A 24,577-nucleotide genomic window follows, 5' to 3' on the forward strand; every position below is an offset into this window, starting at 1 on the left:
TGATTCTGTTGTTGAATTATTGAGCTTCAGCCTAATTTCAGTTCCTGGTGAGTCTGCTTCCTAATACTTCCTAAAAATCCAGCAGCTCCACCTGTTTAGGCTAGGGGAAGGAGAATCACGAGGGAGCGCAATGGAAGGTGATATGTCAGGAGGGGAATGGATTTTTATGGTTGCCTAAAATTCATATGCCCGGTTGGAATGTGTACAATGCATTCTATCCGTCGATGCTGCAAAGATGCTCTTGATCACCTCCGCTGTTTCCAATTTATGTAAATTACTTCGATGAAGGGATAGTTGCCAAATCTGCTGAGGACACAAAGATGGAGAAAGTCAGTTGTGAAGAGGACTTAAGGAGGCTACAAGGGACACAGAAAGGTGAAGTGAGTGGCAAAGATTTGGCAAATGTGAAACTGTCCATTTTGGCACTAAGAATGAAAAAAAAAGTATATTATCTAAATGGTGATAGATTGCAGAGCTCTTGAGGTGCAGAGGGATCTGGGTGTGTTGGTGCATCAATCACAGAATGCTAGTATGCAGGTACAACCAGGAATTAGGGAAGCCAATAGAATGTTGTCACTTGTTGTGAGGGGAATCAATAAAATGTAGCAAGGTTATGCGTCAGTTATACAGGGCACTATAAATAAATAATCTTTATTGTCACAAGTAGGTTTACATTAACACTGCAATGAAGTTACTGTGAAAATCTCCTAGCCGCCACACTCTGGCACCTGTTCAGGTACACAGAGGGAGAATTCAGAATGTCCAAATTACCTAACAGCACGTCTTCCAGGACTTGTGGGAGAAAACTGGAGGAAACCCACGCAGACAGTGACCCAAGCCGGGAATCGAACCTGGGACCCTGGCGTTGTGAAGCCACAGTGCCAACCACTATGCCACCATGCTGTAATGAGGCCACATCTGGAGTACTGTGTACAGTATTGGTCTCCTTATTTAAGGAAGGAAGTTACTGCATTGGAAGCAGTTCAGAGAAGGTTTACCAGACTAATACCTGGAATGGGTGGGGTGTCTTTTGTGGAAAGGCTGGGCTTCTATCCGCTGGAGTTTAGAAGATGACTTGGTTGAAACACAAGATCCTGAGGGATCTTGACAGGTTAGATGTGGAGAGGATGTTTCCTCTCTTGTGGGACTCTAGAACTAGGAGCCATTGTGTAAAAATGGTGGTCGACCATTCAAAGCTGATGAAGGACCATGAGTCTTTGGAACTCTGGGAATGCGGTGGAGTCTTTGAACATTTTTAAGGTCGTGGTGGATAGATTGTTGGTGATAGATTATTGGGGGATAGATGGAGTGCAGATTTGAGGTTACTACCAGATCATCCATTATCTTATTAACCGGTGGGGCAGGCTCGAGGGGCTGAATGGCCTCCTCCTTGTCCGTACAACATCAGATTTAAATTTGCTTTAGCCAATGAGGCTGCCATCTGTTCTTGCCTAGGTCATCTTGTTAGGAAATTGGAGTGGGCCATTCAGCCCATTAAACCTGTTTTGCTGTTCAAGTTGATCATGGCTGACCTGTATTTTCATTCTACTTCGCACCTTGGTTCCATCCTCTTGCCCAATAAAATCTGTCAATCTCCGCTTTGAATTGAGACTCCCGCCCACCTCAGCAGCATTTTGTGGGCGGTAGGCCCAGGCTTTCACTAGCCTCTGAGGCGTGTGTCCTGATCTCCCTCCTGGTCGACCAGTTTTAATTTTAAAGTAATTATCCTGGATTCCCTCACCAGCGGAAATTGTTCCTTTCTATCAACCCCATCAAATTGTTTAATCATTTCATTATATTAGATCATCCTTCAATCTCCTGTACACCTGACAATACAGTTCTGAAAGCCTGAAGATATCTCTGCCATTTACCGTGCCTACATGGTTCGAATCCCACCACGACAGATGATGCAATTTGAATTTTTAAAAAAAGTGTGGAATAAAAGTTTTTTTTTTAATTTAAAGAACCCAATACTTCTTTCCGATTAAGGGACAATTTAGCGTTGCCAATCCACCCACCCTGCACATCTTTTTGGGTTGTGGGGGTAAGACCCACGCAGACACGGGGAGAATGTGCAAACTCCACACGGACAGTGACCCGGGGCCAGGATTGAACCCGGATCCTCGGCGCCGTGCAGCAGTGCTAACCACCGTGCTGCCCTGAAATTAAAAGTCTTAATGATGAGCTAACAACCGATCCTTAGTTTGTTAATATCCTTTAGGGAAATAAATCTGTCGTCCTTACCTGGTCTGGCCTACATGTGACTCCAGCAATGTGGTTGCCTCTTAATTGCCCCCTCCAGGGTAACACATTCTGGCACAGCCTGCAATCCCCACGTCCTGTAAAAATAATTTTAAAAACACCATCTTTCAGGTCTGCTTCCTGAACTCCTTGGGATATTTTACGATGTTAAAGTCACTGTGGAATTATCAGTTGTCACTTCTGACAACTGTGAATATTACATTAGTGGTCTCTTAAAATACAGCCTTTTTAAATGTACTTTGTAAACACTTGGACTAATCATTGCTCATGTTAATGCCTTCCTTGTGATGCTCCATGTAATATTCAAGATATCGGATGGTATTCTCCCATTTTGAGACGAAGGGCACGATCCAATGACCATACTGCACCAGATAAGCAGCTCGCCATGCGTGGCACAGCATGGCCGATAAAAGCCGGGAGATCCCACTCCCGGGATCTACCCGGTTCTCAATGCCTCGCGAGATCTAATGCGATCTTGCGAGACCATGTGCAGATTGCCGAGGTTCCTCAGGCTTTGGGATTGAACCCCTTCACCTCCGAGACCTCGGGCGACACAGTTCAACCCTGGGCCCCACAAACAGGGACTAGGTGGCACGGCACTCCTGGGTGTTTCCCAGGGGATCGGAGGCTCCCAGCTGCATGCCCTTTGGGCAGGGTGGTGCCCTGGCACTGCTGGTGCCACCTGGGAACCCTGGCAGTGCCACCTGGGTCCCAGCCTGGCACTGCTACCCAGCCCAAACGCGCTATGGTAGACGAGATGTCCCCCTCTACTGCGCAGATTTGCCAAAAAGTGATGCCGTCCACTGTGGGCAGGATTTACATCACAACTTCTACGCGAGATCGCATTGGATCTCGCGAGGCGTTGCGAGGCGGGTGACCCCGGAAGGTCTCCCGGCTTTTATCAGCCACACTGCACTATGGCGAGCTTCTTTGGAGCGTGCCTAAAGTATTCATTTAGAACCCTGTCTCCATCCTCTGGCTTCACACACGTTACTACTGTGGTCCGCAATGGGCCCCACTCTTTCCCTAGTTATCCTTTTACCCGAAATATACTTCTAAAACAACTTAGAATTTTCATTTATTTTACCTGCCAGTATACTTTCAAGTCCTCTTTTTGCTCTCCTAATTTTCTTTTTAAGTTCCCTCTTGCACAATCTGTATGCCTGTCAGGGCTTCTGCCGCTTTGCACCCTCTATTTTCCATAGGCCTCCCTTTTTCTCTTTATCCACTGCTGTAAAACCCTCTACCCAGGGTTTACTGGATTTGTTGGCCCCACCAGTTTTCCTTATTGGAACAGGTTGGCCCTTTTCTGGGGCTTCCTGCCATATCTCTTCTCTCTTTCCCCCCCCCCCCCCCCCGCCCCCCCATTCCCTCCATTGAACCACCAACAGCAGTTTGGGAGAATTCCACCCACCTTGTAGGTTTTGAAAATTGATTCTCACTTTGGGAAGAAAAAAAGAAATCTGTTCACCTTCAGATTTCCCCCATGGCATTCGAAGTGGGCAATGCTTGAATTAGGGGCCAAGTTTCTGATATTCGCAGATGAGAAAGGCTTTTTCCAACTTGCTCCATGCCAGGCAAGTCAAAGGAAGCAGTGTTGTCGATGTTTTCTTCTTCCAGTCTTAATCAAAGTTTGTTTTGCTTTTTAAAAAAAAAGTGTAGCTTTTGGTGGTCTGTTTCTTCTTTTCTGACTGACCCTTGACCCGTTGTTCAGACCCGCTGATGGCAATGTCAGAAGTTCCACTTCGACTTCCTTCCTGTGTTTACTGCTAGTTTGGCCTTTGCTGGTGAACAACTAGGGCTTAAATCAAAATCGTTTGCTAATCTTGCCTAGAAACTGCGATGGATTTCGTTTTGTGAAGTGATTTTATTTGAACTGTGCCAGCTTGTCACATGCTACACCGGGAGCTCAGGACGACCAAACTCCTGCGGCAAGACGATGATCAAGAAAAACATAGTCAGATGGTTATTCCTTATTTCTTTGTGGACAGATGCCGATATTTGGCAGGAAAAGCATTTCCTTTTGTGAATGTGGTAGTAATTGGTAAGCGCTTAGTTTGAGGCCACAGGACTTGACCCAAAAATGGCTTTGTTATGCGTTTTCCCATCGCCGCTCCAATTCAGCCGAGTTGCCACTCTAATTATTTTCTGGCCTACCAAATGTGGTTGGATTTCTCGCCCCTGCCCTTTTCTGAAGCTTGTTTCCACTTTTTTTTTTTTTTGTGTGGTTTCAAACATCTGGATCGCATCCATCATCTGCAGGGAGGGTTGGTGATAGCAGCTTCATCACCACGGCTGCTATAAGGGGACTGTATATCAGAGAAGAATGGCATCTTAATGCCTCAGGATAACGAGGTCTCATTTTAAATGGGCTTCCTAAAAATAATTAAGAACAGACTTTAGCCCACTAGGGACTGACATGGGTCAAAATAACAAAAGTTGAAATCCATTGAACTATGAATCCACGTGTAACCCAAGCAGAGGTTTCATGTACCAACCAAATCATTTCCTTTCCCACCATCTTTCTCTCTCGCGCGCTCTCTCTCTCTCTACTCTATTCTCGATTTTTATTCTCTCTCTCTCTCTCTCTCCCTCTCCCTCGCGCTCGGTCCCCCCCTCGCGCTCTGGTCCCCCCCCTCGCGCTCTGGTGCCCCCCCTCGCGCTCTGGTCCCCCCCCTCGCGCTCTGGTCCCCCCCCTCGCGCTCTGGCCCCCCCCCCTCGCGCTCTGGCCCCCCCCCCCTCGCGCTCTGGCCCCCCCCCCCCTCGCGCTCTGGCCCCCCCCCCCCTCGCGCTCTGGCCCCCCCCCCCCTCGCGCTCTGGTCCCCCCCCCCTCGCGCTCTGGTCCCCCCCCCCTCGCGCTCTGGTCCCCCCCCCTCGCGCTCTGGTCCCCCCCCCTCGCGCTCTGGTCCCCCCCCCTCGCGCTCTGGTCCCCCCCCCCTCGCGCTCTGGTCCCCCCCCCCCCTCGCGCTCTGGTCCCCCCCCCCCCCTCGCGCTCTGGTCCCCCCCCCCCCTCGCGCTCTGGTCCCCCCCCCCCCTCGCGCTCTGGTCCCCCCCCCCTCGCGCTCTGGTCCCCCCCCCCTCGCGCTCTGGTCCCCCCCTCGCGCTCTGGTCCCCCCCCCTCGCGCTCTGGTCCCCCCCCCCCTCGCGCTCTGGTCCCCCCCCCCCCTCGCGCTCTGGTCCCCCCCCCCTCGCGCTCTGGTCCCCCCCCCCCTCGCGCTCTGGTCCCCCCCCCCTCGCGCTCTGGTCCCCCCCCCCCCCTCGCGCTCTGGTCCCCCCCCCCCTCGCGCTCTGGTCCCCCCCCCCTCGCGCTCTGGTCCCCCCCCCCTCGCGCTCTGGTCCCCCCCCCCCTCGCGCTCTGGTCCCCCCCCCCTCGCGCTCTGGTCCCCCCCCCCTCGCGCTCTGGTCCCCCCCCCCTCGCGCTCTGGTCCCCCCCCCCCTCGCGCTCTGGTCCCCCCCCCTCGCGCTCTGGTCCCCCCCCCCTCGCGCTCTGGTCCCCTCACCTAAAAGTGACCAGATGTGTTCCAAATTCTTGAGGGACCATATTAAGAAAACAGACTGAAAATGTCTGCCTAAAGTGTGAAGAATGGCCTTTTTGAACAAGGCATTAATGCTGGGCGTGCAGAAGCCAGCTGGATTTGTGCTCTGGGTAGTACAAGAACATTGGAAGGCCCTAACTGAAGCTGTCTGCGGTTTATTGGTTCATGTTGCATTCCTGAGTTTAAAGTTTGGGAGTTTAAATCTGGTGACGGAATGTCAGGGGAGGTCGTGCATCAGGGAGCTCCCGCCGGCTACTTGTTTTTTAGCCCTTTATGCCCTCTTCCCGAGGTTTCATAGAATCATAGAATTTACAGTGCAGAAGGAGGCCATTCGGCCCATCGAGTCTGCACCAGCCCTTGGAAAGGGCGCCCTACCTAAGCCCACATCTCCACCGTATCCCCATAACCCAGTAACCCCACCTAACCTTTTCTTTGGACACTAGGGGACAATTTATCATGGACAATCCACCTAACCTGCACATCTTTGGACTGTGGGAGGAAACCGGAGCACCCGGAGGAAAGCCACACACACACCGTGTTAACAGAGGATTACTAATCCAGTGATAAAATCCTCTGCCTTCCCTCCACTTTCCCCAACTAATTGGGCTATAGGGATCCCCTCGTTGAGAGGGATGTTTTATTATTTTATGTCTCCATTGGTAAAATGCTGCCCTTGTTCAGATAAGGAAATAATGATCATTTAAGACTGCAGTGTTGGATTTATATGATATAAATTCCGAGCGTTCTTGAGAGCATATTTTATGGGGTGTTAGTGGTTAGATCCAAGTGTGCGGAGGAATTTAATTTCTAATCATTTTTTTCTCTCTTAATTTTCCTGCTTCCTTTGTTTTGGAACAGCACCACTTCCAACCCCAACAACTGTCCCATCATGCTTCTCCATTCCCTCTCGCCCTTCACCCATCGGGACTGCAGCTTCCGGCCATGTCTTCAATCGGTGCCAGCTCGGGTCTCCTGGCGCTCTCCAACGCACTTGCAGCTCATCCCCCGTTCGCCCTGAAAGAAGACAAGAATCACCAAGATCCGGAGCATCGACGAGGTAAAGTACCCCGCTTAACCTGCTGCCTAACTGCTGGGAGCATTTCAAACTACTTGACTTGCCAGGTGAGGGTTTTGACGTGATACTTGCACTTTGCTCCTTGCAAACCACATCCATGGGAAATTCCCTCCCATTGTCGCTGTAATTTCAAAAAACTTTTTTTTTATTTTAAAAGAGTACCCAATTACTTTTGTTTTCCAGTTAAGGGGCAATTTAGCATGACCAATCCACCTATCCGGCACACCTTTGGGTTGTGGGGGGTGAAACCCACGCAGACACAGGGAGAATGTGTGCAAACTCCACACCGACAGTGACCCGGGGCTGGGATCGAACCCGGGTCCTCAGCGCCATAGGCAGCGGTGCTAACCACTGTGCCACCGTCGCTGTAATTATGTCGGGCGGTCAGTTGTCGCGCCGAATAAACTGCAGTGACCTTGGGTTTACACTAATCCTCTGCTAAAGATAGTACAGATGATTGTGAGAATGGCCCAAGGAAAATCTAAGCCTGGAGCTTCCCTGACCTTTAGGAGTATAGAGTTGAAAATAGATTTGAGCTCTCTGGTGTCTGTGGGTTTGCACAAGTGCGTAGCTGATAATTAGCAAAAATTCTCTCAATAAAGTGAAAGTGTTCTCATCTGTACTCCCAAACCATTTAAACAGTAACTTGGTATCTCCGAGATACACATCCCTCATAATAAAGTGAAAGTCACCCCATCTGTGCACTTAAATCTGATTAAAACGTTTGTCGGTATTAAGGTCTGAGAGATTAAGGTAAAAGTAATCCCTTTAAAGTGGTGGAAACCTTTTGAAATGCTCTTTTAAATTTAGAGGTCCGTGTGTATGCCAAGAAGGCTGAAAGCTTTAATCTGCATTGTTTACATTTAATTTCATGTCCCATTGCTAAAAGTTTACTAATTGACAGGTCGAGGTGGGGGGGGGGGGGGTGAAGAGCATCACGGGCAAGAGATGGATTGGTCTTCCTGCCCATTAATCGCATTCATATGAATGCTCATTCGTGCTTTGCATGTTCCCGTTGGCGCTGCACGGGAATCCCATTGTGTCTGGTTGGACAGGCCTGGAGACTAGTGAAGGGCCTGATGCTTGGCGCGACTCCCGATTTTCCGACACGCTATTCTGCGCCGATTGCGAACCCCACGTTTAGCAGGCAGATCCGGAGAATCCCGGCCCAAATTGAATGATGAGAGTCAAGGCTGAATATTATTTTATTTTTAAATTGGGAGATCGGCTTTGGTGGGCATTAGTTAAATTATGAAAAAGCTTCCTTAGTTGAAAAGGACGATTCGAGCTTTAGAACAATTTGTGAGAGGTGATGGTGGATTAAGAATGCTGCAGACAGTGAGGGGGTTGATGAGGGCATTATGTTGATGAGGGCATTGAACCAGCTTTGAAATTGGCAGGTTGATGCATTCATTGAGAGGGCAAGCAGTGATGTTTTGTGGTTGTGTGCTGCCATCACAAGGCATAATATTCCCTCAAGAATGTTTTTATTTAAAAAGAAAAATCAACTGGATGTTGCAGTGGGAAATGGCATACACGAAAGGTTGACCCTTTGAAGGTCTGAATTGGACTGGTTCAGTGTTTGACATTTCATCTGTTGTAGTCTTGAAGCAAAGTGAACGGATTGTGTTTTGTATGACACATGCTGAAGGGCAAATGACTAACTTGGCTTTTGTTTCTCTTGTTCCTTATGGTCTGGTGTACTTCCAACCGAGTCAGACAGAGACCAAGGCTCGGTAAGTAGTGACATTTTGTTCCTATCCATTTTGTGAAGAAAACATGGGAGGTCAAGCAAAACGATTGTTTCCAGAAATGCATAGTAAGGGAGTTAGTGACTCCGCTTGCTAAGCTGGAGCTCTGCCAGGGTATGATGCTTGGAAAAATACTCTGTTCGGTGTGTTGAGTGCACGTACCTGTGGGTGTGACAAATATGGGAAATCTATCAATTATTTTCAGCTGTCATCTTCTGGAGGGCAAATGTGCTCTCTGTTTGTCAAATGGCCTGGAGGGCTTATGAAAGCTGAATCAAATGTTCAGCTAATGCCTTCCGTCCAATTCCTGTTGGCGCACAAGGTGGTTGTTGGGTATTTGTTCAGATCACCACAAATGCCACCCTGCAATATGATCCTAGTACATAGCGGTTTATACACTCTGTTTTCTGTATTGCCCTTTCTCCTGAGGCTCGATCTTTTTTCACTCGTGTTCCCCTGATATATGAGGCAAGCGGATGGTTTCCCAAACAATAGACAATCTTTTAAAGGGCACAAGAGGCTGGATGACCTTTTGCAGTGAATTAGTGAGAACAATTCAGGTGAGGGCCATAAAGCCGGGCTCTCCAAGCGTTCGCTCTTCAGGGGTCGCAAGTCCATATTGCGGAGTTCTGGGGCTCACATGACATTTGAATGCATGTTCCCATCAACTTGTGCTTCATTTCTAGAGCTGGACCAGCTGGAATTATCTTCCATAAAGGTTGCTATGCTGACTACATACAGTAGGTTACCACCACTAATGTCATAGGGCTGACGTTGAGCACGTTCATTCTGCAAAGTTGAGGTGGGTGAAAGGCCACTTGTACCTTGCTCTCTGGGGAATGCAGTTCCCTGCTTTAATGGGAATCTAACACATCCTTATTTCTCCAATGGATGTCCCCTCTTGACATGTAAATCCTTCAACCAAGTGAGCTTCTATCAAGGTTTGGATAAGGTTTGCTGTCGGGCCCCCGAGCAATAGATGTACAGGCCCCCGAGCAATAGTCAGGATGTGGGGCAGAACATGAATCAGGAAATAGAAAAGGGATACAAGAAAGGCAACATTACAAATATTCATGGGGGACTTTAATATGCAGGTGGACTGGGAAAATCACGCATAGTGGTATTGTCGCTGGGCTAGTAATCCAGAGACCCAGGATAATGATCTGGGGACCTGGGTTCAAATCCCACCATGGCAGGTGATGGAATTTAACTCTAAAATATCTGGAAGAGTCTAACGATGACCATTGTCGATTGTCATAAAAAAACATCTGGTTCACTAATGTCCATTTAGGGAAGGAAATCTATCATCCTTACCCGTTCTGACCTATATGCGACTCCAGTCCCACAGCAATGTGGTTGACTCTTATCTGCGCATCTTCAAGGGCAATTAGGGATGGACAATAAATGCTGGCTCAGCCTGCAGCGCTGAACGAATAAAAAGAAAGTAGTAATCAGGAAAAAGAAATGGCAGAGGAACTAAGTAGGTACTTTGCGTCAGTCTTTACAGTGGAAGATACAGTGGCATACCAGAACTTCAGGGGGCAGAGGTGAGTGTAGTGTCATGGCTGTGACTAAGGAGAAGGTGCTGGGGAAACTGAAAGGTCTGAAGGAGGATATATCACCCGGATCGGATGGACTACACCTCAGGATTCTGTGATGTTAAAGGAGATTGTGGAGGTACTGTTGGTGATATTTCAGGAATCAGTGGGGACGGGGAGGGTTCCAGTGGATGGAAAATGGCTAATGTAACACTCCTATTTAAGAATGGAGGGACATGGGTGAAAGGCCACTTGTACCTTGCTCGCTGGGGAATGCAACAGACAGTTTCCTGCTTTAATGGGAATCTAACACGTCCTTATTTCTCCAGTGGATGTTGCTTCTTGACATGTAAATCCTTCAATCAAGTGAACTTCTATCAAGGTTTGGATAGCGTTCGTTGTCGGACCTGTCGTTGCAAAGGGAAAAAGATCCTGATGGGAGTTATGTACAGGCCCCAGAAGACGGGAAATTATAGGCCAGTTGGCCTGACTTTGGTTGTTGGTAAGATTCTAGAGCCTGTTATTAAGGATGAGATTGTGGTGTACTTGGAAGTGCATGGTAAAATAGGACTCCGTTAACAACGATTCATCAAGGATGGCAGCTGGTGACTAGTGATGTTCCGCAGGGGTCAGTGTTGGGAACACAACTATTCCTGATATACATTAACGATCTGGAAGGAGCGGAGGGCATTGTTGCCAGGTTTGCAGATGATACAAAGATATGTAGAGGGACAGGTAGTGTTGAGGAAGCAGGGAAGCTGAAGAAGGGACCTCCTGTCGGCCATAGAGACCGCTCTGGCCCCCATCCAAGAGATGTTGGAAAGAACGGTGGGGAGACTGGAGAGCCAGGAAGTGACGCTGTGAGACCTGGAGAAAGTGGCGACCGATCTGAGCAATTGGATCACCTCTCTCACGGCCGAGGTGGCATGGTTGGTAACTGCCCAGAGAGCACTCGACGGGAAGGTGGAAGAACAGGAGAACAGGTCCCTCCGCCAGAACCTAAGGATTGTCGGGCTACCCGAGGTCACTGGGCAGAAGCCCGACCGAGTATATCGCGAAGATGTCCGGGAAGCTGGTCGGAGGGGAAGGCTTCGGCAAACCCCCAGAGGTAGATCTGGCCCGAATCAGGAAAACCACGGGCAATTATAGGCAGAAGTTTCAGAATCCAAGGAAACGACCAGGACTGACCGATGTTGAATTTGAAAGGGGCCACGCTCGTTCAACATGTTGGGAGTTGCGAAGAAAGCCCATGGAACTTGTTGGGAGTTCTTTCAAAGTATTTTTTATTCGCCTCCTTTTACACATTTTCTCCCAAATTTACACCCAACAATAATCAGTAACGAATGTAATGTCAATCCCCATATCAATAACAACGATCCCATCCTCCCACCAAACCCCAGACATAAATAAATGACAAAAAGGAATCCGGAATCGGCCATAGTCACCATTAACACATAAAGCCCCCCAACCCCCCCAATGTTCGATGTGATCCAATTCTCGAAAGTGCATAATGCATAACGCCCATGAATTGTTGAACCCCTCCATCCGTCCCCTCAGTTCAAATTTGACAGCCTCCCCCCCCACCCCCCGCCACGCCAGGCCAAGGGTGGAGAGGTTGATCTCCACCCTAACAGGACCTGCCTTCGGGCCAACACGGCGAAGGCTACAAAATCTGCGCCCGTTTCAAACCCCGGCCGGTCCGTGGAACTTGTTGGAGTTCATAAGGAGGATTCTGAAAAGGGACGAAATGTCGTGAATACTCGAAGGCAGACTGTAGGTCTGATTTGAACGAGGAGATCCAAGGGGAATACTGCTGCTTGGGGGCAGGTGCGGTGAATCACGTAGATGAGATGTTTTATTCTAAGGGGAAGATCACCCCATTTTCATCAATTGAAAGGGACATAGGTGTGAAGAAAACTCTTACTGGAGAGAGATTTGGATTTCCCCCTGGAGAGTTCATTGGAAGTTAAAGCTGTTATTGAATGGGATAAGTGGAGATTATATCCCAGCTCCTTTGTATAAAGTACAATTGGAGTGTAATTTAATATCAGTTGTCAGAGTGGTTAAAGAGATCCCAGCTCTGGGTCACTGTCCATGTGGAGTTTGCACATTCTTCCCGTGTCTGCGTGGGTCTCACCCCCACAACCCAAAGATGTGCAGGGTAGGTGGATTGGCCACGCTAAATTGCCCTTTAATTGAGAAAAAAAGAATGGGGTATTTTAAATTTAAGAAAAATCTATTCTACTGGTTAGATCCTCAAAGAATACCTAACAAGTTTTAAAACCCTGATTTCCCTTTCACGAATCCATGTTGACTCTGCCTAAGCCTGTCATTAATTTCGAAGTATCCTGTTAACCCATCCCATGGCCTGTTTTCTCTCTCCCTCCTTCATTAAGTAGTGGGGTTACATTTGCTGCCTTCCAATATTCCAGAACCTTTCCAGAGCCCATAGTATTTTGAAAGATGACCGGGCGGCGCAGTGGTTAGCACTGGGACTGCGGCGCTGAGGACCCGGGTTCAAACCCCGGCCCTGGCTCACTGTCCGTGTGGAGTTTGCACATTCTCCCCGTGTCTGTGTGGGTTTCACCCCCACAAACCCAAAGATGTGCTTGTTAGGTGGATTGAACACGCTAAATTGTCCCTTAATTGGAAAAAAGATAATTGGGTACTCTAAATTTATATTTAAAAAAAAGAAAGATGACCACTATTTATCTGTTGCCACCTCGTTCAACACTCTGGGATATAGAGCATGCCCAGGCGATTATCTGCTTTTAAGTCCCATTTATTTCTCTCTTTTTTTAACGAATGTTAATATCTTGCAGTTTACTCAAGTCCCTTGACTCTCCGTTATTTCTGGGAGGTTGTTAGTATTTTCCTCTGTGAATACCGACACAAAGTATTTGTTTTGTTTCTCTGGCATTTCCTTATTCCCCATCATAAATTCTCTTGATGCCCCTTGTAATGGACCCATATTTATTTGAATTAATCTCTTTCTTTTTACCTACCCATAAGGGCTTTTACTGACTGTGTTTCCATTCTTTCCAGCCAGTTTACTCTTCCATTCTATTTTTCCATTCTTAAACTGTTCTTGGTCCTCCTTTGCAGAATTCTAAAATGCTTCCAATCCTCCGGTTCACCTCTTTTTTTTGTTTTTTGTCGCAGCTTGATTTCTTGTGCTGAGCTATGTTTGGAACATTTTCTTTAACCGTGTTTTTGTAAATGACGTTTAACATTTCTTTTCCAATTTAAGGGGAAATTTATAGAGTGACCAATTCACCTAATGTGCACATCTTTGGGTTGTTGGGGTGAGACCCACGCAGACACTGGAGAATGTGCAAACTCCACATGGACAGTGACCCGCTCGAACAGCACTGTTACTAATTTTTTTTCTGTTCCTATTCTGTTTATTGTAGTTGAAATGCATATTTGTGCCGGCAAACATTGGGCTTTCGCACTCTAGATATCTTTGAATCAGTGAAGGCTGGTTTAAAAACAAGAGCTATCTGTATTTGTGGAATCTTTGAGATGTGTGGCCATTTGCAATTGATGGAGGTCTAAACCAGAGCCCCTTCGCATAGTTTATGAGCAATGCATTCACTTTGAAAACCACAACTGAGTAATCTTTCGAGAATCACTTCCATTATTCATGCAGAATTCTATGGGCAATGGTGATGGAATTCTCATCGCAGGCCAAGAAGCCGCTAAGGAATGTAATCATAAAAGTAGCCAATGGAATGCAGCGTTGCAAAGTGCTTCACGTCCAATGATTTATTTTTGTGGCAGCCAGTTTATGCACAGCAGGAATCTACAGACCAGGGACGAGACGATAGACGATTTGTTTTTTCTTTTGTTGTGTCAGGTGTTGCAAGGTGACACCAGGTAAACAGAGCAGCTAGGATGGGGGAATAAATCGAATAGCTCATCCAAAGAGCTAGCAGAGGCATGGTGGCTTGAATGACCTGCTGCGTCATAAGACTCCATGATTATGGCTAGTTGGGGCATTGGAAGAATGGGACCGACTGGATGTTGTACCGAGAGCCGCCATTGATTCGATGGGCCTAATTCCAACTGTGATGCGCCTAAGATCCCGGGGTCTAAATGGTACCTCAGCATCATTTACATCCACACACACACACAGGGAGCCAGTTTAAATTCTAAGCCAAAAGTTATGCTTTTTTATCTTTCAGCCGCTTGCCAATGGGATTTCAAATTGTAGCTCCCACACTCCGCCGGGAGACCTGCAGGCAGGGGTGCACTACCAGCAGGAAAAGTGAACTGCGGCGATTGGCGAATTCTGGCCACTGTTTTAAAGCTATTACTGCAGATAGCAAACGTGGCCTGTGCAACATCGAAATTCAGGAAATTGGGTGCTCACTTACATGGAGTTTTCTTTTCTTTTAAAAAAAAAAAACATTTCAGACTGGCAGCTAAACTGTAAATGCTCCCTAAAAATTTATTATAGGCCTGGATATTGCTGAGTCCTTCATGTACCATCGGTTTTCCAGGTTGGCGCAGAATCCGTGGGTGGTGAGTTCCAACACTGGCAGTCCCCCATTCCTTGACTCAGTTGGGACCGAATGTCTACTCGGTTGCTTCATTTTGAATTACCCAATTACGTTTATTTGTGTGTTCATTTTGTAAGGGGGACACACTTACCAGAAATATTCATCGAATCATCGAATCATAGAATCGCTACAGTGCAGATGGAGGCCATTCTGTCCATCGAGTCTGTACCGGCCCTCTGAAAGAGCACCCTATCCCCGTTACCCCACCTAACCAGTACTCTGGGATGCATTTATCAGGTCCTGGGATTTACCAGTCGTCAATCCCATCAATTTCTCTAACTTAATTTCCCTCTTCATAGAATTTACAGTGCAGAAGGAGGCCATTCGGCCCATCGAGTCTGCACCGGCTCTTTGAAAGAACAACCTACCCAAGGTCAACACCCCACCCTAGCCCCATAACCCAGTAACCCCACCCAACACTAAGGGCAATTTTGGACACTAAGGGCAATTTATCATGGCCAATCCACCTAACCTGCACATCTTTGGACTGTGGGAGGAAACCGGAGCACCTGGAGGAGACCCACGCACACACGGGGAGAACGTGCAGACTCCGCACAGACGGTGACCCAAGACGGGAATCGAACCTGGGACCCTGGAGCTGTGAAGCAATTGTGCTAGCTACCGTGCTGCCCTATTGATCCTAATGTTGCTCCCTCTCATTAAACCTGCTGTTCCCCAGTCCAAAGATGTGCAGGCTAGGTGGATTGGACACTTTAAAACTGCCCCCTAGTGTCTAGGGATGTACAGGGCAAATGCATGGCCGATGCAATATAATGTGGCTCAAGTGAGGTTATTCACTTTGGCCGTAAAAGCAGGAAGGAAGATTATTATCCGAGTGGTGATTGAGAGTGGGGGACTGTGCAACAAGACCCGAATGCCTTTGTACACCAGTTGCTGAAAGAAGGCATGGCAGGTGCAGCAGGCGGTAAAGAAGGCAACGTCATCGAGAGGATTTGAGTACAGAAGCAGTAATGTGTTGCTGCAATTATACAGGGCCTTGGTGAGCCCACACCTGGAATATTGTGTGCAATTTTGGTCTCGATCTGCGAAAGGATGTTCTTGCCATGAGGGAGTGCAGTGAGAGCAACAGTTTGATTTCTGGGGCTGATGTACGCGGATAGATTCCGTCGGTTAGGATTGCATTTGCTGGAGTTTAGAAGAATGAGGGGGGAATCTCATAGGAACCGATAAAATTCCAACAGGACTGGACAAGGCAGATGCAGGAAGGATGTTCCTGATGGCGGGGAGTCCAGAACAAGGGACCATAGTCTAAGGACCTTATTCAGGACTGAGATGAGCAATTTCTCACCCAGAGAATCGTGAGCCTGTGGAATTCACAAAAAGCAATTAAGGCCAAAACATTGTATTTTTTCAAGAAGTAGTTAGTTCTAGCTCTTGGGTCTAAGGGATCAAAGGATACAGGGGTGAAAGCGAGGTCAGGTCACGGAGTTTACATAGATTAACATAGAATTTACAGTGCAGAAGGAGGCCATTCGGCCCATCAAGACTGCACCGGCTCTTGGAAAGAGCACCCTACCCAAGGTCAACACCTCCACCCGATCCCCATAACCCAGTAACCCCACCCAACACTAAGGGCAATTTTGGACACTAAGGGCAATTTATCATGGCCAATCCACCTAACCAGCACATAGAACATAGAACGATACAGCGCAGTACAGGCCCTTCGGCCCACGATGTTGCACCGAAACAAAAGCCATCTAACCTACACTGTGCCATTATCATCCATATGTTTATCCAATAAACTTTAAAATGCCCTCAATGTTGGCGAGTTCACTACTGTAGCAGGTAGGGCATTCCACGGCCTCACTACTCTTTGCGTAAAGAACCTACCTCTGACCCCTGTCCTATATCTATTACCCCTCAGTTTAAAGCTATGTCCCCTCGTGCCAGCCATTTCCATCCGCGGGAGAAGGCTCTCACTGTCCACCCTATCTAACCCCCTGATCATTTTGTATGCCTCTAACAAGTCTCCTTAACCTTCTTCTCTCCAACGAAAACAACCTCAAGTCCATCAGCCTTTCCTCATAAGATTTTCCCTCCATACCAGGCAACATCCTGGTAAATCTCCTCTGCACCCGCTCCAAAGCCTCCACGTCCTTCCTATAATGCGGTGACCAGAACTGTACGCAATACTCCAAATGCGGCCGTACCAGAGTTCTGTACAGCTGCAACATGACCTCCTGACTCCGGAACTCAATCCCTCTACCAATAAAGGCCAACACTCCATAGGGACATCTTTGGACTGTGGGAAACCCACGCACACACTGGGAGGATGTGCAGACTCTGCACAGACAGTGACCCAAGCCGGAATCGAACCTGGGACCCTGGAGCTGTGAAGCAATTGTGCTATCCACAATGCTACCGTGCTGCCCCTTGGGTTGGATGATCAGCCATGATCACAATGAATGGCGGAGCAGGCTCGAAGGGCCGAATCTCCTCCTCCTCCTATTTTCTATGTTTCTATTGAATTTTCATGTGCTTTACAAATATTGCTAGGTCATTGACATTTCTCTAATAATTTAAACAGAGCAGCATATTTTTCAGCATAAACGTTTTAACATTGTTCAATGTTTGTTGATTGCACTTAAGATAGTTTAATTTGCCGGAATGGGTTAGTGGTAGAATTTTAGTCGGTGTTACTGCCAGCAAATCAATGCTTTAGCAAACTTATTATTCAATGCTCTCCACCCACCCAACTTTCTTTTGATCTTTGCAAGCTTTTTGTGACATTTTGTTGACCAGCTTCTTGTATTAAAGCTGATTCTTAACAGGACACAAACTATTCAATACCGAGCCCACATCAGCTTCGAATCCTGGAATCTTACAGCCCAGCAGGAGGCCGCTTAACCCACCATGCCAATGCTGGCTCCACCAACAAGCTATCCAATTAGTCCCAGTGCCCTGCTCATTCCCCATAGACCTGCAATTCTTTTCTCTGGAGTAGGTACCAGAGTCTCTATTTAAAAAAAAAAATATATATTTTTTTTTTATTCAAGGCTTTTCAACGAGAATATAAATATACAGAATATCAAAAGAACATCAAATCAATCCAGCAAACAGCCACCCCCCTGACACTAACCCCCAGCCAAGTGCCCCCTCTCACCCTGCTGACCCTCAACCCTCCTTGACGAAATCAGTAAACGGTTTGCACCTGTGGACGAGATTCGCCAGTGCACTGCCCACGCCTATCTTCCATCCCCTCAAAAAACCTGCTCATCCTCACCACCTGGTTTAGGGGCTGGTTTAGCACAGTGGGCTAAATAGCTGGCTTTTAAAGCAGACCCAGGTAGGCCAGCAGCGCGAGTTCAATTCCCGTACCAGACTCCCCGAACAGGCGCCGGAATGTGGCGACTAGGGGCTTTTCACGGTAACTTCATTTGAAGCCTACTTGTGACAATAAGCGATTTGCATTCTCATTTCATTTTACCATCATGTGGGCCCTATGTACCACTTTAAACTGGATGAGGCTCACCCTTGCACACGACTAGGACGCGTTCACCCTCTGCAAGGGCTCTGCACCCCACCTGCTCTCTCCGCTCCTCCCACCAAGGCACCCTCCCGCTCCATCAATTCATTGTAGATATTCGGCACCTTCCTGGTGGCACAGTGGTTAGCACTGCTGGCCCGCAGCTCCGGGGTCCTGGGTTCAATCCCGGCCTCGGGTCACTGTCTGTGCGGAGTCTACACGTTCTCCCCGTGTCTGCGTGGGTTTCCTCCGGGTGCTCTGTTTTCCTCCCACAGTCCAAAGATGTGCAGGTTAGGTGGATTGGCCACGCTATATTGGCCCATGGTGTCCAGAAGGTTTGGTGGGGTACTGGGTTATGGGGATAGGGTGGAGGCGTTGGGTTCAAGTAGCGTGCTCTTTCTAAGGGCTGGTACTCAATCCGGTGCCCACATGACATACCCTCTAACCACAAGTACCTGGACACCATAGTTTCTAAATCTCATCCCCACCACCATGAACAGCAACTCCCCTAACCTCCTTTCCTGCCCTCGAGCATTGATTGAGAACACCTCACTCTTTGCCACCTTCAATTAATATCCTGAAAACCTGCTGCCCAATGGGTCCGAAAATTATAACGGGTCATCCACGTATAATGAGACCTGATGCTTGGCACCCCCACCTGCTCAATCCCTCGACTCCCGAAGCGACATTGCCTATGGCTCTATCGACAAGGTGAAAAGCAACGGGGAGGGTGAACACCCCTGTCTCGGCCGCAGTGTAGCCCAAACTCACTCTGTTCGTCCGCGCACTTACCACTGGCACCTCGTACAGCAGCCGGGCCCAATCCACAAACCCCTGTCCGGACCCGAACCACCCCAGCACCTCAAACAAATACGTCCACTCCCCCCGATCAAATGCCTTCTCCGTGTCCATCCCCACCACTACCTCAACATCCTTTTCCCCCGAGTGCACCGTAATTATACCCCGCACATCCGCCGGTAACTGTCTTCCATTCACAAATCCCGTCCGGTCCTCCCCTATCACCCCCGGCACACAGTCCTTAGTCCGTGATGCGAGCAGGCACCTTGGCCAAAAGCTTGGCATTGACATTCAATAATGAAATCCAGCAATACAACCCACATTGTTCCTTGTCTTTTTTTGGAAATGGGTTATGAAAACCTGCAATAGGGCGGAGTCCCCCCCCCCCCCCCCCTCCCGTTTCCGTCGCCTCAAATACCCCCTTCTCCCCGTAATCGTAAACTGCCCCCAAGCCCTCCGCAACTGCCCCACTGCGTTCCCCGTAGACACTAACCCAAACTCCATCTGGAGCCTCTGTCTCTCCTTCAGGAACCCCTCCTCCGTTGCCACCATGTACCTCCTATCCACCCTCAAGATCCGATTGACCAGCCTTGCAGTCTCCTCCTGCTGCACCCTCTCCCTGTGCGTCTGAATCAAAATAAACTCCCCTCGAAGTACAGCCTTGAGTGCCTTCCACAACATGGCAGCTGCAACCTCCCCGTAGCCCCATCTGGCAGCCCTCACCCTCATCTGACCTCCACTGCGGCCGTGGAGCCTCCCCCTGAAACACCCGCAAATCCACCCAATGCAACGTGTGGTCGGAGACCATGGTCACCAACCACCCCGAGTCGGATACCCCTGCCAACAGCGCCTTGTCCATTACAAAAAAGTTAGTCCGGGAATACACCCGGTGCACATAGGAGGAGTATGTAAAATTCAAAGCCCCCCCCCCCCCCCCCCAAATCAATTCGCTCTATGAACCCCCTCAGCTCCCTAGCCACCGCTGGCACCCTCGATGACTTTGGGCTCGACTGGTCCAGGTTCAGGTCCACGACTGTATTAGGATCCACCCATAATCAACTGGTGCGGACCTAAATCCAGAATCCTCCCCAACACCTGCCTCATAAAAACCACAACATCCCAGTTCGGGGCATAAACATTTACCAGGACAACTGGGATCGCCTCCAGCTTCCACTAACCGCCACATACCTATCCTATCCCTGGACCAGCCACAATGCTCCCCACCTCCGAAGCCACCCCCTTATTCATCAACACCTTCACTCCCCTCGTCTTCATGTTCAGCCCTGAGTGGAGCACTGCCCCACTCACCCTCTCCTCCGCCTCGCCTGATCCCCCAACTTCAGGTGTGTCTCCTATAAAAACGCCACATCCGCCTTCAGACTCCTCGGGTGCGTGAACACGCGCGATCGGTTGACTGGCGCGTTCAACCCTTGCATGTTCCACGTGATCAGCCTGGTCGGGGTGTCCCCGCCCACCTCCCCAGCTGATCAGTCATACCCCTGCTTGGGCAGCCCCCTGCCCGTGTCACGTGCCCCTTCCAGGCCGGCCATCTGAGGTATACTGCCATCTCTCCATTGCCAACTGCACCACACCAATCACACCCAAGTCAGCACCCATTCTTCCCCACCCCCCACACTCCTTTCTACTAACGGCCCCCCCATTTCACTTCCGTTTACTAGCCCGGCCAGCTCATGGTGACGCCTGACAAAGCCTCTAACTTCCCTTCCAGCCCCCTCCTCCCCTCCCAACCACCAACAAATAAAGAAAGGTGCACTCACCATCGCTGTTGCCCTGTCGAAACCCACCCCAAACATTATTTTTCAAAAATTTAATTTAGAGTACCCAATTATTTTTTCCCCAATGAAGGGGAAATTTAGCGTGGCCAATCCACCTATCCCGTTGATCTTTGGCGGGGAAGGGTCAACAAAATCCACCTTGGGCGGGAGCTACCAAATGTGTGACCACTCACTCCATGACAGCCACCGGAAATCACACAATTCCCTATTGAATTGCTTTCCAGCACCAATTTGCGGGTTGTGCATTCCCAATGATCATAACATGCGGAGTACAATAAATATGTCCCGTTACACTTTCTGGCTCTTTTGCTAATTGCTTAAACCAAATTGCCAAACGAGACTTGGGTGTTTATGTCACAATGCAAAGTATATATGAGATGCGCGTGTCCCGTGCGTGCGCGTGTCCCATGCGTGTGCATGCATGTTCCTGCTGATCCAAAATGCAGGGTCAAAGTGTATTGAAGCTTCATTTTCTTGAACGTCAGGTTGGGAAGTGAATTCCAGCATAGGTTGAAAGTCTCCACTGACTCAGAGCCTTGGTGTCGAGGATGCAAATTCATGTGAGCGCACCTCCTACCCCAGGCTGCAGTTATTCGCAAAAAAAGGGTTTAATGCGAAAAGTTGGAAAGTGGAATTCATCAAAGTGTGGGGGTTGTCTTCAAAAGATTCTTGGTGACCTGTGATTGCTTGTTGATGCTACCACCAAGTATAGAAGTTCAAGGAGGCCTAAATACTCCAGCGCTGGAACACTTCTACCTAATTGAGAGTATGTTTTGTTTAAAACGAAAATGGAAGGTGTGGACTGAATGATGCAAACTGACTGGATTGATTTGAACCCCCTGGAATTGCAATAAAGTTGAAAATTGCCCCTGACTCGATGCCAATTTGGGAATTGTTAAACTAGGTGGCTGCCTACTCTTGTTTATTTCACGTTCCTCTGTCCTTGCATTAGGACCCTGGACTGAAGGTAGAATGATCTCCTTTGTATGTAATCAAATGACTGGAGATCCATCATGTTTGACCTGACAATTGCTACAACAGCCAGAACGGTGTCTTTCTTTGTCCACGGGGAATGTGTTGACAAAGATGTAGTGCATCTGTCACGCTTGCCTGCCTGCCTTATTAATAATTAGCTGCCTCAATGTACACCATGATCATGGAACCAGAAAAGGGGAAAAATGAATTTTCAGCTACTGCTGTACCGGCTTAAATGGCCCCCAAACCCTAATGTTGCAGAAAGAATTTTAACCCTCCTCTGTCCAGGCAGGCTAACGCCATTAGCTCTCGAGTTAAGGGAATGTTGGTCTTCCTCCATGGGGCACTTCCCAAAACTTGCAACTGTCTGCCTTAGAGTTGACATTGCATTATCATTTTTTAACTTAATCTTTATTATTGTCACAAGTAGGCTTACATTAACACTGCAATGAAGTTACTGTGAAAAGCCCCAAAATCGCCACATTCTGGCACCTGTTCGGGTACACGGAGGGAGAATTCAAGAATGTCCAATTCACCTAACAAGCACGTCTTTCAGGACTTGTGGGAGGAAACCGGAGCACCCGGAGGAAATGCACGCAGACACGGGGAGAACGTGCAGACTCCGCACAGGCAGTGTCCCAAGGCAGGAATCGAACCCGGGACCCTGCCGCTGTGGAGCAACAGTGCTAACCACTGTGCTACCGTGCTGCTTTTGCAAACTGCTGTCCTATGTTCTCTTTATCGGGTCGTAGCATGATGGAATCCTGTAGCACAGAACAAGGCCATTCGGTCCATCATCCCGACATGCCTGTGCCAGCACTTTGAGTGTATTTAGTTAGTCCCACTCCCTCCCGCTTTCCCTACAGCTCTGCAAATTGAAATTGGCATTAAACCTGTTCCCAGCACCCATTCAGGCAGTGCATTCGGTGAATTCTCCACTCTTGTCCTTCGGTAATTATCTTCAATCTGTACCCTCTGTTTATCAATGCTTGTTTCAGTGGAAACCATTTTCTCCCATTCTTCTGTCGAAGCTCTTCACAATTTTGGACATTTCAGTAAATTCCCTCTCAACCCTAAGGAGAGCAATGCCAACTTCTCTAGTCTCCCAGTGTGAATAGTCGCTCATCTCTCTTGTGATCTGCAATGGACACCAAGCAGAAAATTGACATTGAAGACTTAAAGGTGCTTGTAAGTACAGTGGAGAATCATAGAATCACGTGCCGAAGGAGGCCTTACAGTCCCATCGGGCCTGCACGGACTGAACTTGAGCAATCGGGTCATAGTGACTGAAGGAACAACCACATCGGCGGAGTCAGGAATGAGAAGTAGGCCAATGTACGAAAGCAGGGCGGTCATGTTGGAGTTGTGTAGAGCGTTGGTGAGGTCACAGCTGGAGTACTGTGTGCAATTCTGGTCGCCACATTATAGGAAGGATGTGATTGCGCTGGAGGTAGTGCAGAGGGCGTTTCATCAGGATGTTGCCTGGGATGGAACATTTAAGTTATGAAGAGGTGGATAGACTTGGGATTGTTTTCGCTGGAGCAGAGAAGACGGAGAGGTGACCCGATCGAGGTCTACAGGATTATGAGGGGCATGGGAAGGGGTGGATAGGGAGCTGCTGTTCCCCTCAGATGAAGGGTCAGTTGCAAGGGGACACAAGTTCAAGGTGAGGGGGCAGGAGGTTTGGGGGGAGGGAATAAAAAACCCTTTTTACCCAGTTGGTGGTGACGGTCTGGAATGCGCTGCCTGGGAGGGTGGTAGAGACTGGTTGCCCCAAATCCTTTAAAAAGCACCTGGATGAGCGCTTGGAACATCATCACATTCAAGGCTATGGGCCAAGTGCTGGCAAATGGGATTAGGTAGACAGGTCAGGTGGTTAGCACTGTTGCTTCACAGCTCCAGGGTCCCAGGTTCGATTCCCGGCTGGGTCACTGCGGAGTCTGCACGTTCTCCCCGTGTCTGCGTGGGTTTCCTCCGGGTGCTCCGGTTTTCTCCCACAAGTCCCGAAAGACGTGCTGTTGGATAATTTGGGACATTCTGAATTCTCCCTCCGTGTACCCGAACAGGCGCCGGAGTGTGGTGACTAGGGGCTTTTCACAGTAACATCATTGCAGTGTTGATGTCAGCCTACTTGTGACAATAATATATTATTATAATTTTCAGTGTCGGCTGAAAGGCATCTTCTGTGCTGCATTATTCTGTGATTCTGCATGTCTGAGGATCGAGGGGGAGGGGAGGGGTGGGAGAGAGGGGGAGGGGAGGGAGGGGAGAGGGAGGGGGGGGGGAGGGGAGGGATGGGAGAGGGGGGAGGGGAGGGATGGGAGAGGGGGAGGAGGGGAGGGATGGGAAGGGGGAGGGATGGGAGAGGGGGGAGGGGGGGGGATGGGGGAGGGGGAGGGATGGGAGAGGGGGGGGGGGGGGGAGGGGAGAGGGGGAGGGGGAGGGGAGGGGAGGAGGGGGAGAGGGGGGGAGAGGGATGGGAGAGGGGGATGGGGGAGGGGAGGGATGGGAGAGTGGGGGGGGGGAGAGGGGGAGGGGGAGGGGGAGGGATGGGAGAGGGGGGGGGAGAGGGGAGGGGAGGGATGGGAGAGGGGGGGAGGGGGTGGGAGGGGGAGGGGAGGGATGGGAGAGGGGGAGGGGGGGGGTGGGAGGGGGGAGGGGATGGGAGAGGGGGTGAGGGGGGTGGGAGGGGGAGGGGAGGAGAGGGGGGTGGGGAAGGGGAGGGGGTGGTTGACTAACAGCTGGCAGCAATCTAAACATGGGAGAGCTACCACCATGGAGTGATTTGAAGCTG

At 49.2% G+C, this 24,577-nt stretch overlaps 1 protein-coding gene across 2 annotated transcripts in view; it reads left to right on the forward strand.

Annotated features, from left to right (window-relative positions):
- LOC140394922 (transducin-like enhancer protein 4) overlaps positions 1–24,577 on the forward strand; it is a 171,242-nt gene that overhangs the window by 96,971 nt on the left and 49,694 nt on the right. For both annotated transcript variants that reach the window (XM_072482112.1, XM_072482113.1), the window contains 2 exons: positions 6,657–6,855; positions 8,593–8,609. In XM_072482112.1, coding sequence (XP_072338213.1) covers positions 6,657–6,855; positions 8,593–8,609 — 216 coding nt within the window. The remainder of the gene's footprint in view (positions 1–6,656; positions 6,856–8,592; positions 8,610–24,577) is intronic.

Source organism: Scyliorhinus torazame, chromosome 18, assembly GCF_047496885.1.
Source record: "Scyliorhinus torazame isolate Kashiwa2021f chromosome 18, sScyTor2.1, whole genome shotgun sequence".
Taxonomy (NCBI): domain Eukaryota; kingdom Metazoa; phylum Chordata; class Chondrichthyes; order Carcharhiniformes; family Scyliorhinidae; genus Scyliorhinus; species Scyliorhinus torazame.